Source organism: Taudactylus pleione, unplaced genomic scaffold (assembly GCF_031769625.1).
Source record: "Taudactylus pleione unplaced genomic scaffold, aTauple2 ptg000473l, whole genome shotgun sequence".
In the NCBI taxonomy this organism is placed as follows: Eukaryota; Metazoa; Chordata; class Amphibia; order Anura; family Myobatrachidae; genus Taudactylus; species Taudactylus pleione.
The window spans coordinates 9,972,466-9,987,833 of record NW_028284875.1 but is presented as its reverse complement, the minus strand read 5'-3'; the positions used below and the strand labels follow the sequence as shown (position 1 = coordinate 9,987,833).

The window sequence follows — 15,368 nt, the reverse complement described above, 5'->3', positions numbered from 1 at the left end:
AATGAATAGCAGGTGAAAAGATGTGAAAATCTTTATTTTGGGGTGCAAATGTGGGGAGACGACTCAGAACCCTTGGGACAGCCCGCCAAAGGGCAAATCAGCCAAAAAATAACAAAAAAACCTAAGAACACCCCAAAAAAGACGTCATATTGGGGCAAAAACGTAAAAAGTGGGGGGACAAGCATAAAAACTAACGAAAGAGGCTTCTTGGGGGGCTGCAAGGACGGGTCATGTGTTTTTGGGATTGCAGATGCATCGGCAGGAGAATTTTTCACGTTTTTTCAAAGTAAAGACATAAAAATATGCTAGCACCCAGTTTCAAGTACCCCAAATTTGACTGGGCTACTCATTTTCACAAAAAAATACTGCTTTATGCCATTCTTCACCACTTTTATAAAGACGCTAATAGCAAGCAATTTACACAACTTAAGTACCCAAAATAGTTTTATTAGGGCTATTGGTACACATCTATATTGATTCCCTATGTTAATTAATGATTTTCTTGGTACAGACTGATTTTCCCAATTCTTTCAGTACCTTTCTCCTGTTTCACATTCGCCGCTTTCTGTTTTAGCCTCTTTTGGAATTGAATAAGGCGAAAAGCGGGGAGCACATGCAATGATTTCGCCTCTGAAACAGGCGAATGAGGCGGAAAAGTTTTCTGACTTTTCGCCTATAATTGAATACGGGTCTCAGATGCGAAAAGACATGAATGAAGCGTGTAGTTTCTTTGTCAGAATGAGCATTCCCACCTCAGACTGCAATCCTACAGATGGCTGCAGGAGATGTTTGAATTGGAGCTTATCCCGGGGGCAAGGTGGTAGTGCACCATGTTATGTACATGGCAGATATGGGCAGATTGATGCATTTTTACAACTTCGTAAATTACCCTCACTGATTCCTTATTTCCACCCTTCATACCTGGGTAAAGTCACTGGAAAGAAATCCTTGCTGGAAGCCAAAGACCATTGTTAAAGGTATTAGGAGACACTGTCGGAAATCCTTCAATAGAAGTATTGTGCAAATTAATGTTTTCCAAACAGAGGGCTGCACGTCATCTTTTCTCACACCTTCTTTTAAATCGATCTGATCCAAGAAGACTACAATAAGTAGCACAGCAAGCACCCCGAACCCTGTCAAAAAGTTAAAGGAACATTTTATTGAGATGTTAGTAACAACATGTGTAGAGCATATTTGTTGCACCTTATAAAAAAGATAAAGGAATAATACCCATGTATTTAAGAAAACAGTGTGTTTTTCGGTATGACAAATATAGAGAAAACAGTGTTATTTAAATTCTAACTTTTTACATTTAAATCACAGGTACCATCAGTCCCTGATCTACAGTAGAAAGCTGGACATTGACACACCTCAGATCACATCCCTGTATATTGATAAAAATAGAAGGTAACATCCGGGCCTTTGACAATCCAATTACCACAACAATGTAAGTAAACAAAATATAAATAAATACAAATAAATCTTGTTCAGGGTAGTACAACAGATTGCTTTAGTATCTTCATTTTTATTTTACAAATAAACAGTATTTAACAGAGAGATGTCTAAAATTAATAGTTATACAAAAATATTAAACATTGCCAAAAAATCCAGTAGCATATACAGTATGCATTTACACATTCTTGGTTATTCTGACTCTCACGGACAAAAGGGGGAGGGGGAGCAAGTACGGAAGCTTAATCATTCCTCAAAATATGTCACGACCAGGGCTGTGAGGGGTCGGGGTCAGCGGCACTTACCTGTCCGGACGCTCTGGCGGGGTCCTTCTGGTGGGGGTGCAGGCACATGGAGGTCCGCGCTGCATGCTACAGGGGTCTGGAGGCATAGTGTCCTGGCTGCTAGTGTGAGTATTGCACAGCTTGGCAGCACTGCAGCACGACATGGGTGCCGCCATCTTGGATGTGGTCAGGTGATTCCTTTCGGCCAATCCAGTCACAGCATTCCTGGGAGCCCCTAGCAACCAAACCTGCACTTCCTCCGGGTATTTAAGGGCTGATCTGCAGTCCTTTCATTGCCAGTGCAACGTTGTTCCCAGCCTAGCTGGGTGTTAGTTCTCTGAGCTCCTTGCTATTCCTTGTTCCTGCTGAGTCTCACATATATATTGCTCCAGGTTCCAGCCTCCCAGACACTCTGCATACCAGCGATGCTACTCCCTACTACCACCCCCAGAGGGAGCCCTGCTTTTGCGATCCTGACGGTCTGTGACCCTCCCGGACGTCCCAGTTACCTGTTGTGTGTATCTACAGTCCCCTCCAGGTGTATCTCATCACCAGTACCTATTCCTCATCAGTGGGCCATCCATGAGCAACACACATCTCAGACCAGCGTCCTTTCAATATCAGGCGTCTACTCCTATAAACTCTCCTGAATCCACCCCGGGTTCATCTCCAGAAGAACTCAACCTCGTGTGACAAAATATGGATAATTGGGAAGGGGGCAGAGGTTTTAGTAGAGGCTCAAACTAGTCACAATAGGCTTTCTGGCCAATACATAGCTCATGACATGAGTACCAGTTTGTTTAAAAACTATGGAAATTATGGACCAAATTATCAAAGTATTAATTAATGCATCAATGAAGACATTAAACAAAATGTGGTTGACTACAACTTCCTTTGCCAATCCACAGATTGCTTAAGTCTAGTGATATACCAATGGCATGAGGGACGGGAAGAAGCCTGGAGGTGGCAAACAATATTCCCAAATGTGTCCAAAACTTTGCTAGGGTAAAGGTTTAGTTTCCCCTGTTCATGTGGATTGATCAGTGCCCATTTCTACTGCCTCCAAAGGGGATGAGAAAATTCCATACCCTCCAAGGACATGCATGATTAATATTATGAGTATGATGATTAATATTATACAATCCCCACCTGGGGCATCAGGTAAGCTGTTTAGTAGTACCCAGCTTGGCATTGGGGATTGGTACCTATGTCCGGCGGTTCATATCCCGATGCTGAAAGACTGTCAGCAGTGAAGATCCCATCAGGGGGTTAAGATAAGTACCACTAACCCTATCCCCCCCTAACCCTAACCCTCTCTACCTCTCCCCCTAGTGCCTAACCCTAACCCCCCCCGTAAGTGCCTAAACCTAACCCCCCCATTCCTGCAGCCTAAACATAACCCTCCGGGGGGGTGCCTAATCCTAACCTCCCCCCAGGGGTTCCTAACCCTCACTTTCCCTAGCCTGACCCTAACCCTCCCGGGGGGGTGCCTAACCCTAAGTCCCCCCCGGGAGCCCTTAACCTAACTCTACCCCCCACAGCTGTCCGCATCCGGTGCTCGGCTTACCTTCGTTCGGTATGCCGGGCGTCGGGCTCCCGACGTAGCTATAATGACAGGCATTGGGATTAGGTATAATAAACCGACACCTGTCATTAGTCCCCTGCCGGGATTTGACAGTCGGGAAGCCTGGTGGTTTAATTTCCACCGTCGGCTTCCTAACTGTATCCCTGGCATTGTACCAGGTGAGTGTAGAAGAGCCCCCCAAGTGCATTTTTCAGTGTATAAGGGCATCACTATTTCATAGAACTGCCTTGTGTCACACCTATGCTCATAATGACCATTTATATACACCAGGCTGCTCCATTAAGGTGAGGCAGATTCAGAATGTACAGAGAGATTTAGAGGTAAATGTAATAAACTGTGAATTGCAGGTAACTGAATTTTCAGAAATGTATTTGCTAAATAAGCAGCAATATTTTAATAGGCAAATTCAACCTGATTTTGCCTTTTAAATTATTGTTGTTTTAAATCTAAAGGGATTGATGTTTCCAGCAGTGAAAAGAGTGAAGAAGTGGACCAGTGTAGAAGTTGGCCATAGCAACCAATCAGTTTTGAGGTAGCATTTGTCTCTGTATGCAAAAAGAATAATTGTATTTGCACACCTTGCATTGCAACATGATCTGTTCTAGGCGCAAATTACTCCTTTTGTGCAACCAACTCCGAATTCACATACTTCATCGTTACATATTTACACTTAAAAATATCAAAATTGGTAGAAATTTCCTTTAGCCACTTAACTGATGATTTTATTCCCACAAAACCACCCCGAAATTGTAATTTAAAAAAAATTTGAATCAATGTTAAAAAATATTTTTTATATATTTAAATATTTGATTAAAAAATATATATATCTAGAGGGGTGTTTTTGCCCTGCTCCTCCCCTCTTTTATCGTCCCATGTCCTCAGGCCCCCGCCCCACCCCCATTGACTCCACAGTGGTCATAAATCCTAGTAACATTACCCCCCCCACATCCCCTTAATAGAGAAAAATCCCTGTTTTATAAACCAACCCCCTGTAAAAATCCCGTTTTTTGCACCCCTCCTCCTTCTTCTACCCTGTGACCAGTTTTTTTATTTTTATTATCTCACCCCCATCCAGGCTCATAATACTTTATTTTATGCCTCACCCAACCCCACTAGATTCCCTCCCTGGGGGTTACACCCCACCCCATGGGCATATACCCTCCGACCCCCCACATGCATAGCGCATTGCAGAGTGTGTCAGGGGGAATGATGATCAGTGGCCCCTGCTGCAGCTGATCTTTGTACTTGCAAAGATCAGCCAAATAGTGCTTGGAGGGGAACTAAGGGCCCGATTCAGGCCCGGACGCTGAGCCACAGATGCACGCTATGGGCGATTGTCGCCTGTCTGCGCATGCGTATGCATCGCAGTGCGCGTGCGTGAACCAGTCATTGAGATCAGGAATTGTGCACTCTTAGCACAAAGACTGAGCGCTACTTTGAGTGACAGAGCTGCTTGTGGGTGGTAACAGGTGAAGGTGCTTGTGAACGGGGGAGTGGTGCTGCGAACGCAGGCGTGTCAGGGCATCAAAACTGAGTTTTATGGATGTGCATAATTAGCATTGAAGCGTCATTGTACACGTCACTTGCTTGTATTGCAGCCTGCAGTGATCGCAGTGCTTGCGGTGGAGTAGGGTCTACCTCAAGCGCTGCGTGCAGCTCCGATGGTTCTGATTAATCATAAACTTCCTGGAGATGACGTGTGCTAAGAAAGAAAAGTGGGCGTCTTTATACAGGCATACGCTCACTCTGCCGTCGCTCTCTAATACATAGAGGGCATCCTTACACCAGACAGTGCGATCGTGGAATTTGCATACCCAGCCCCTTTTGGCAGCGAGAGAGCGCAGCTTAGCATCCAGGTCTGAATCGACCCCAAAGTTCTCATCCTCGCACTGTGATCCCCGGTGCATGCGCCCCTTAGTGCTGTTCGCACAACATTCTGGGGCGTGATTCAGGAAGTGATGTTGGCGGTCATAGAACACCGCATCACTTCCAGGGAGTTGGAGGAGATCTGTTCTGCACTTGTGCAGAACAGATCTCCTCTGCTAAAGCCAGGGGACAGAGCGGGCTGGCGTGGTCATTTGTGATGTGACCTTGCCAGCTGAAGCACTGCTGGCTCTGATCGCATCACCTGTAACATTACCAGGTAAGGGGTTAAACAAAATCACACAGTCAGGCAAAAAAATGGCAGTTAATTCAAGTTTCAGGGATAACAAGACTAACAAGTTTAAGAGTAAGAAATTTCCAATTAGAAAATGTCCTAAAACTTCCTCCTCTATTATTTAAACTGAAAATGAAAATACCCATGAAATGTTCCAAGAAAACTCACCCTGCAATATTTCTGCATGCACATTTCCAAGCAGATCTGTTATACTATTCAAAAATAAACATTTGAAAATAGGGGATTGTAACAGTTAAACTGTTAAATTTTAACTATACTGAATTATTTCCGACTGAATTTGAAATGACTCATAAAGAATTTTATTATGGATTATTCATGTTGTTTATTTGATTTTATGTTTATTGAAGCATGTATTGAGATTAGCCTATAAACTAAGATTGTATATTACCTTTAATATTATTAAAAAAAGCACACACTTGCTTAAATTCCACTAGTTTGGAGTTTCTGTCAATTCCAGAAAGGCATGCCTGCACAAGGGAAATCTGATTAGCCACATTATCAACTAATGCTTTTACTTTACGTCCAAGAAAAGTGTGAAAAAAATTAGGATAAAACTACTGTGTTTGTGCCATGTGTAGGGTCCTTCTTTCCTCATTCTGTTCCTTATGATTCATGCACCACAGAACCCTCTTTATCATTCTCTTTGCTTAAGGTTCACATTATTCACCTCTTTCAACCTAAACATAGCAGTCAACTACTGTAATTCCCCTTTGTCTCTAAATTACTGCCATTTTCTATCTTCTGAACTTACCTCGCTCATTGTGGGGGACATCGATATACCTCTAAACTTCTCTCTCTCGCATCATCTTTTGGTCTCTCTCAGTAGACCTCTGTATCCTTTAACTTGAATAGACACTTGATCTGGTCTTCACTCATCAAAGTTATCCCAAATTTCCCATTCCCTCTCTCTATCATCTTCTTCCTTTACATTGTCCCGTCCACCCTCATCAACTGACCCTTCCAAAGCTACTGTACCTTGAGGTGATTGACCATGATACTTTCTCTCCCTAACTCAACTTAAATCTGGCCTCTATTGCCACCATGGTACTGTATTTCTCTCAACAATAGCATCCTAACATCTGCTCTGGAATATGTTGTTCCTGCTGTCACTTCTAGCAGCGATCGATCTATGATTCAACCCTGGTATTCAAAATACACCAGATACCTGCAAAAGTATTCTTGAGCTGCCTAGTAACACTAAAGGAAATTCCATGTAGACATTCTTCCTTTCAAATTCATACTCTCCTCCTATAGCACTGTCCTTTCTCTTTAAAAAAATAATATTCAAAAAAATAATATTCAAAAACTCTTATCTCCTCCCAGTCCTCCAATCACTGGCATCGCTATCCTAAACTTCCTTCCCTGCCTCCCCTCTCCTTTGTCTCTCTTCCATTACTACTTTGTCACCCAATCCATATAAAAAATTAATTCCATCCATTAGGACCTTCCTCGTTGATCCATTCCTCATACCTCTTTCACTCCTTCTCTCTAACTGCCTGCATCCATCTTGCCCACCTATTCAACCTATCTCTCTTGTCAGGTACCACTCCCCTTTACGTTCAAGCAACCCCTACTGTAGTTTCTCCCATCCTTAAAATATCCACTCTTGGCCCTGACACTCTCCCTAACTATTGTCCCATCTCTTTCCCCCACTCTGCATCCAAGTTCCTTCAGTGAACTATCTACAGCTGTTTTTATCACCTTTCTTCCACCAACTCTGTCCTTGATCTACATCAGTCTGTCTTTCATACTCTGCACACCATTGAAACTACCTTTACTAAAGTCAGTAATAACCTTCTTGCTGCTAAATCTAAGGACCATTACTCTTTACTCATTATCCTTGACTGTGGTCTACTCTCTTCTACTGCAAATCCTTCACTCCATTGGTCTACGTGACACTACTTTGTCCTGGCTATCCTCTTACTTGTCTGACCACTGTTTCTCTGTCTCTTCTCATGACACCACCCCTACACTCTCCTGCTACTTGTTGGTGTCCTTCAAGGCTGTTCTTGGATGCTTTAATTTCTCTTTTTACACCGGTGTACTCATTAGACATATTGGCCTCCAATATTACCCTTATGCTAATGATTCTCAGATCTTCCTCACCTACCCTGATCTCTCCCCTCTCTTCTCTTTTAGGTTTCCAGTTGTCTTTCTGCTATTTCTTCCTAGGTATCACAGCAGTATTGTATCTTACATTTAACAGGGCTGATTCTGAGTCGGATGTAGCGGCATCTTTGTGTACACCTTTCACCAGTCGGATGTCTGTGACTTTAATCTAATACTGCTACAAGCCCTTCCCTTGTATCCATGTATATATATTGTAAGCTCTCTTGACCAAGATCCTGTTCCCTCACTTTTGCCATTCTCTCTTTCCCCTTGCTTTCAGTGGCCCTCAACCAATCTGCTGCACCCATCAACTCATTTGGTTATGATTTCTTGTCACTTGCCTGACGTGCATTTTTATTTGTATCCTGCTTTATTCTGATTTGTTTGTATTGTAATGTTATGCACTTTATATCCTGTTACTTGTGCACCTTACTCTGTAAGGTATTGTGGTCCCTTAATGCACCGTATAAATAAAGTATAATAATAATAATAATAATAATAATAATAATGATAATAATGCCATGTGTGCCTCTTATTCTGGAGATCCATTTAGAAGTCAGTGTGAAATCACACTGGGGAACATGCTAAGTATGCCAGTTTGTTTAGCATAAATGATGCAAATTTGTACTATTCATGCCTCAAAAAAACCCATATACCAACATCCATAAGCAAATTTGTATTTTGTGTCTCTTTAGACAGACAGAACAGGGCAAGGAAGGGGCATGCAAATACAGGCCAATTACACTAAATACATGATTCTGTAATTCTAATCTGTAGCAGACCAACACAGAGATGCAGATTCACCTGTCACTAGCTCTTTCACTTCTGGGTTCATAAAGGCATCAAATACACAATGATGATGACAGCTGAAAGCAATAGCTAGCTGCTTCTGATTGGCTAATTGCAGATTGAATACTATTGATTGTGCCTGTATGATATGATTTTGTGGACATATTATAGAATATGTACACAAGAAGGAACATTAAATATGCTGTATTGTAGTTTTTGTTTTATTCAATGCAAACCAAATACAGTTTTTGCAGTATCATAAGAAATGTTAAAAAAAAATTATTTAGCGTGTGAGCTTGTTGGGTGTAAGTGATGTACAGTATGTCTGACATAAACCCTGTGCATATGCCACTGGTGAAGGACTAGATACATATAGAGATGGCCACTGTTTTTTTTTTTGTAATGCAAATGTGTTCATCTCACCATGAGCTACATTTTGAGCAAACTGCTATGAATATCGCACAGGTACCAGGATTATTAGTTACCAGTGGCGTCTCTTACCTCTTGTCTTCCGGGGGGCTGCCGCTGCCCACCTTAGCAGCACTGTAAGTGAAACTGTAGGGAAAAAAATTGGGACTTGCGCATATGCACAAGCCTCTGGCTTCTAGGGACTGTAATGGCTGCAGCCCCTTGAAGCATATAAAATTTTACAGAAATGCAAGGGAGTTGCTTCCCATTTCATACTAGCACTATTTGCCAATTACAGTCCAGACTGCCTGTACAGCATGTGATTAGCAGATAGGCCCTCATTCAGAGGCGGTCGCTTGTAATTTTAAGTGCGGCCTCCTGGTCGGTCGCTAAGCTGTGGGTTATCACCCACAGCTTTAGCGACCAACCAGGTTGATGGTCGCGATGGTCAAGACCATCGTGACCATCGGGGCTTGCGACGAGACCTTAAGGTTGGGTCTTGGCAACCGCAAGCCCCAGGGAGCTTCCTGCTCTGATCGAGCAAGAAGCTCCCCACTGGCATCACTGCTGATGTCAGTGCGGCCGCCGACAAACGGCAGGCTTTCCGTCAGGAACGACTCCGTTTGTGTAGCCACCCCCCCGCCCCGCCTACAAAACGGAGCCAGCTGTCGATCAACATCGACAGCCGCCCCTTTTGTAATGAGCTCCGGAGCAAGAAACATTCTCTCTCGCTCTGGGGCTTGTGCACGCGCAGTGCGGCCGCTGCGTGTACACAGGTCCTTAACATCAACCCGGTTGCGAGCGCTCAGCACTTGCGACCAGGTCTGAATGAGACCCAGTGCCTCCAATGGGAAGCCACTGCAATTACCACTGTGAATTACTCTTAAGGTTTCAGTATGATGAGTGCTCAGTTTCAAATTCCTAGATCAGGTGTTAATTTGTATTGCTGTTTAATATCTAATGGTTGTTATTGTTTTTATGCCGTAAACCACTGTGTATTGCTGTTTGAATACCTGATTCCCCTTAAATAGGGGTCTTTTCAATTTTGCTTTTTATATTGTTTAAGTAAATGTTACATTTGATCTTTGCCATTGTCATTAAAATTGGAGGACCTCTTCAATGTTTTTTTTCTGGAATTGTTAATTAATGGAACTTTAGTTTGAGTGTGTAAACTACATTTACTGTTGTACAAATTTTACATTCCCAATTTTAAAGGCAAGCTCTATAATGCCACATCCATGTGAAGACTGCAGTTTTACAAAGGCCATTTGGATGTGTAACACCTCACACTCATGCTCATGCTCACATTTGCCTACACTCCATGAATGTCTGTGAGACTGTCAAATTTGGGAGAGTTCTGGGTGAGTGGGCAACCCACTTGCATTCCCCACCTTCTGCCATGAAGTGGGCATAGCAGGTAATGTCATTCTGGCTGCATCTTCCGGGAGAGAGTGGCCAGATTGGCATGGCAGGGGGACATGGCTGGCGCAAGGGGGGCATCTGTGTGTGGAGCGGGGGGCATGCAATTGCATCATTTTGGTCCCACCCATGCTACACAATGCCGATTATTACAGACATTGTGAAGCAGGGGGCGGGGCCAAAATTACGCGATTCACTGTGAGTTGCATCACCAACCCCCCCTCCCCCCCACTGCAAGGGTTTCTCAGGTTAACGTGGCGGGGGGGGTCGGAGAGGTCGGCTCTTGCCTGCCTTTCCGAGGGGCCAGGAGCGGCACCCGATTTTTGGGAGGCTCCTGCCCGAATCGGGAGGGTAGGCAAGTATACCATAAATACACTGCAGGGTTGAGTGGCAATGAAGTGACTCATAGCACCACAACATTGCCCCTCCTACTTAGACCTCCCTTGATATCCTGAATCTGGAAAGTAGGTAATTATACTCCTGAGCATACCTGCCTTCACAAATGCAGCTCTTGTGAGTTGCAAAGGCCATAGCAACAGGAAGAAAGCCTACTACAGAGCCACAAAGGCGCATATATAACAGTGCAAAAAAGTTGAAACATATAGTTTTTATACATCTCTTTACTGCACAGTGGGCCTGATTCTGACCTGCTCGCGAGCGCTGAGCACTCGCAAGCGGGTTGATGGTGCCCTAGTGCACATGCGCACGACGGAGGAAGCTCTGATGTGCGCATGCGCGAGACCCGAATAGCGATGGCCAAGCCGTCGCTATGGGTCTCGCACCAAAGGGGGCGTGCTGTCAATGTTGATTGACAGCACGCCCCCTTTGGTGGGTGTGCCGGGGGCGTTGCTGCCCAGAAGGAGGCGTTCCCATAGGAACGCCTACCGTCTGCAGCCGGCCCCACTGACATCACTAGTGATGTCAGTGGGAGTGCTTTTGGCTCTGATAGAGCCAAAAGCACTCCTGGGCTTGCGGCAGTGAGACCCTACCGCAGCGTCTCGTCACAAGCTCGATGGTCGCGATGGTCTTGACCATCGCGACCATCTTTTTGGCCGCTCGCATAAGCTGTCGGTGGTCACCCACATCTATGCGAGCGGCCGGGAGGCCGCTCCAATAAGAGGTAGGAGGGCCCTGATTCAGAGCGAAAGCTCTTATCAGAGCGTCCGGCTCTGAATCAGGCCCTGTGATCCATGGTCTTTCAAAAGTATTCCCCCTCATACAGTATATAAAGTTGTCAATATTTTTGCCTTTTGTTTATCAGACAGGCACAGTCTTATACAACATGACTATCAGAATTGTACATTTAAAATAGAAAAGCCTCGAGAGCCTATGGCAAACATTACTTAGTTTAAATGCTTCTATTGTCCATCTGTAATGTAGTGAAATACAAGCAAATATTTGAGCATGAAGACTGTAAAGTTTGACTTACAATTTAGAGATTAAGGTGTAAATTTTCTAAAATTCGAGTTTGATCGAGATTGAAATCTCGGGTGAGTTTAAGCATGTTTTTCATCTCGCAAATTTACTAAAGGCAAACTCTGGTGAGTTTGGGAGAGTGGGCCTGATTCAGAGCCGGATGCTCTGACCAGAGCGCTCGCTCTGAATCAGGGCCCTCCTACCTAAACTTGGAGCGGCCTCCCGGCCGCTCACATAGCTGTGGGTGACCACCCACAGCATATGCAAGCGGCCAAAAAGATGGTCGCGATGGTCAAGACCATCGTGACCATCGGGCTTGCGACGAGACCCTGTGGTAGGGTCTCGGTGACCGCAAGCCCTCGGTGACCGCAAGCCCTTTATCAGAGCCAAAATCACTCCCACTGACATCACTAGTGATATCAGTGGGGCCGGACCCAGACGGTAGGCGTTCCCATGGGAACGCCTCCGTCTGGCAACCACGCCCCCGGCACGCCCACCAAAGGGGGCGTGCTGTCACTCACCATCGACAGCACGCCCCCTTTGGTGCGAGACCCGGAGCGACGTCTTCCCCGTCGCTAGCCGGGTCTCGCGCATGCGCACGACAGAGCAGCCTCCATCGTGCGCATGCGCACTAAGGCACCATCGACCCACTTGCGGGCGCTCAGCGCTCGCGAGCGGGTCTGAATCAGGCCCAGAGTTCTTTAATCTCACTCGTAAAACTCTGGTGAGATCGCAAACTCAAATCTTCTCACCATCGGGCAAACTCGCAAGTACTTTTCATGAAAACGATGCTGTTTGCAAATTTACTAAGAATCGAGTTTTAAATCTCAGGTGAGATTAGAGCAAACTCACTGAGAAATTGAAGTTTCAAACATACACCCTCCTGAGCTGCGAGTTTGCCAGAAACATAAACAGATCAGTGTGATTTGTGAATGTTTCTACATGTGTAGCTCATGTTGAGTGATTTTCTAAAAAAAAATGCTATAGGGTCCCCCCCCCCCCCAAAAGCCATAACCAGTCCCGGACTGGTCAGCTAGTGCTGGTTCCAAAAATTACTGGGAACATAATGAGTAGGGTTCCACCATAATTTAGGAACCAGTACCTGGCTGCAGGGCCAGTGCTGGTTTTAAATATAGGGAGAAAAAAATTGCGTAGGGGTCCCCCTATAATTTAAACCAGCACTGGACCCAAACCGACCGGGGTGTAATGCCACAGCCAGGAGACCCTATTACAGGGTCTCCATGGCCAAAGCATTCTCACCCCAAGCTGGTCAGGCTAAGCCGGGTATCTCAGGGGAGGTGGGGAGCCCTCAAAAAAGGGGTCCTCCCTCTCCCGAAACCCCAGGCTTGGTCTGAAGCCCGGGACTCTTCCCCGCACCCCTGGAGCGGTGGGTATGGGGGGTAATAAAGTGTTAAATAGTAGAACACTATGGTATTTTAAAGTGGAACTACAAGTGCCAGCATACCTGCCCAGCAAGGTCAGGTCAACCACCCCAGCTCTAATGAGAAAAGTGGAGTGTGAAGTAAGAAAGATAAGAGCTTCTGCGGCTGCATATATAGAATAGAAGTGAACATACAATTATAATAAAAACAAACTGTAAAGTGTTAAAAATGTGCAAAAAAAGGAAGAATGTGTTATAATGCGATGCCCTGAAGCAGACCAACCAAAGCAATCCAGGGGACCGACGCCCCAAAAATCAACCCAAAGTTGCACTACAGTATATAACTTGTAGGACTTACCTAAAATTGTTCCTATTACTAGTCTGCATATAAAATACCAAACTCCATGCTTTAAACTAATGGGGGAGGAGTACTAGTCCAGGCTGAAGGCGTCTCATTCCTTCAGGTGTGCATTGAAGCACACTAAATGGAGTGTATAGGAAAAAGTCCTGGATGGCACACCCTGAATATATATAATGGGAGGTTCTACCTGTTGAGACTTTTATTGTAGGCACAGAAGCAGAAAGATCACAGGTGCACAACTCCAAATTACTGATTATATCTATAAATACATTATGCAATATCATTTGGCAATAAATAGAGGTTTTTAGCATAATCATGGCCAAGATTATGGGTCTATCCACCATATCCAGGTAACCTCTGTAGGATAGGGCCATAACATACAGGGGTTCAAATCCAGGGAGCAGGACACCCCCAAACCAGTTCAGCTGAGCCACTCCGGGGCATCGATCTAATGAGAAAAGTGGAGTGTGAAGTAAGAAAGAAAAGAGCAGCTGCTGCTACATATATAGAATAGAAGTGGAAATACCAGACTCCATGCTTTAAACCAATGGGGAGGGGTGCTAGTCCAGGCTGAAAGCATCTCATTCCTTCAGGTGTGCAATGAAGCACACTAAATGGAGTGTATAGGAAAGAGTGCTGGACTGCACACACTGAATATATATAATGGGAGGTGCTACCTGTTGAGACTTTTATTGTAGGCACAAAAACAGACAGATCACAGGTGCACAACCTGTGGCTGCCCTTGCAAGGACCATGAGGCCCAAATGGTGGAAATGTATAAACCCCCCCATAGAGTGAGAGATTGTAGATAGATGTAGAAACCCCTCCAGAGAGTGAGATACTGTATATAGATAGATAAATATAAAATCCCACCAGAGAGTGAGTGACTGTAGATAGATAGATAGATAGATGTAGAAACCCCCAGAGAGTGAGATGTTTTAGATAAATAGATAGATAGATATATAGATGCATATATAGATAGATGGATAGATAGATAGATAGAAAGATATAGAAACCCACCAGAGAGTAAGAGACTGTAGATAGATAGATGCAGAAACTCCCCCAGAGAGTGAGACACTGTAGATAGATAGATGTAGAAACCTCCCAGAGAATGAGAGACTGTAGATAGATGCATAGATAGATAGATAGATAGATAAATATAGAAACCCACCAGAGAGTGAGTGACTGTACATAGATAGATAGATGTAGAAACCGCCCAGAGAGTGAGATGCTGTAGTTAGATAGATAGGCAGATAGATGCAGAAACCCCCCAGAGAGTGAGAGACTGTGGACAGATAGATAGATAGATTGATAGATAGATGTAGAAACCCCCCAGAGAGTGAGACATTGTAGACAGATAATGTAGGCAGATGTAGCAATCCCCCATAGAAACAGAGACTGTAGATAGATAGATGATAGATAGATAGATGTGGAAACCCCCCAATGAGTGAAAGACTGTAGATAGATAGATAGATAGATAGATAGATAGAGAACCCCACAGAAAGAGACTGTACTGTAGATAGATCACATACAAAATCAAAACTTACTCACTTCCTCTGTAGGATCCCAGCTATTGATCTACCTGAGTGGGATCTCTCCCCCATGCTGCGTGCTCCCGCCTCTGAGCTGCATGCCATCCCTCAGTCAGCTCAGCTTTCAGTTTATGGTCAGCACTGCCAGGATGATTTCTGGCAGATGGGACAGAACAAATGGAGATGGAAGCATCTAGTGGCACCTGGCAGTACTGCACTCAGCAGCTCTCTATTCTGCACCCAGATGGCTCATAAAAGCCATCCTTTGGTCAGAGCTGTAGATGGAGTGTTTGCCGGCCAGTACTGATCAGAGGGGGGGAGGGTTCTGTGTACTCAGAAGCCCCCTACATGCATTAACCACTTGCCTAGCATGGTTGTATCAGATACGACCACACCAGACTGGGCTTTCCCAGAAATGCCCACTAGGTGGCTGCGGGAAGCTAATCTTCCTGA

General features: G+C 44.7%; 1 protein-coding gene across 1 annotated transcript in view; it reads right to left on the bottom strand.

The window, feature by feature from the left end:
* Window positions 1-15,368, bottom strand: part of LOC148503967 (N-acetylglucosamine transporter UNC93A-like) — a 125,040-nt gene that overhangs the window by 23,930 nt on the left and 85,742 nt on the right. Inside the window, exon 5 of the mRNA XM_088448994.1 lies at window positions 922-1,133. Coding sequence (XP_088305120.1) covers window positions 922-1,133 — 212 coding nt within the window. The remainder of the gene's footprint in view (window positions 1-921; window positions 1,134-15,368) is intronic.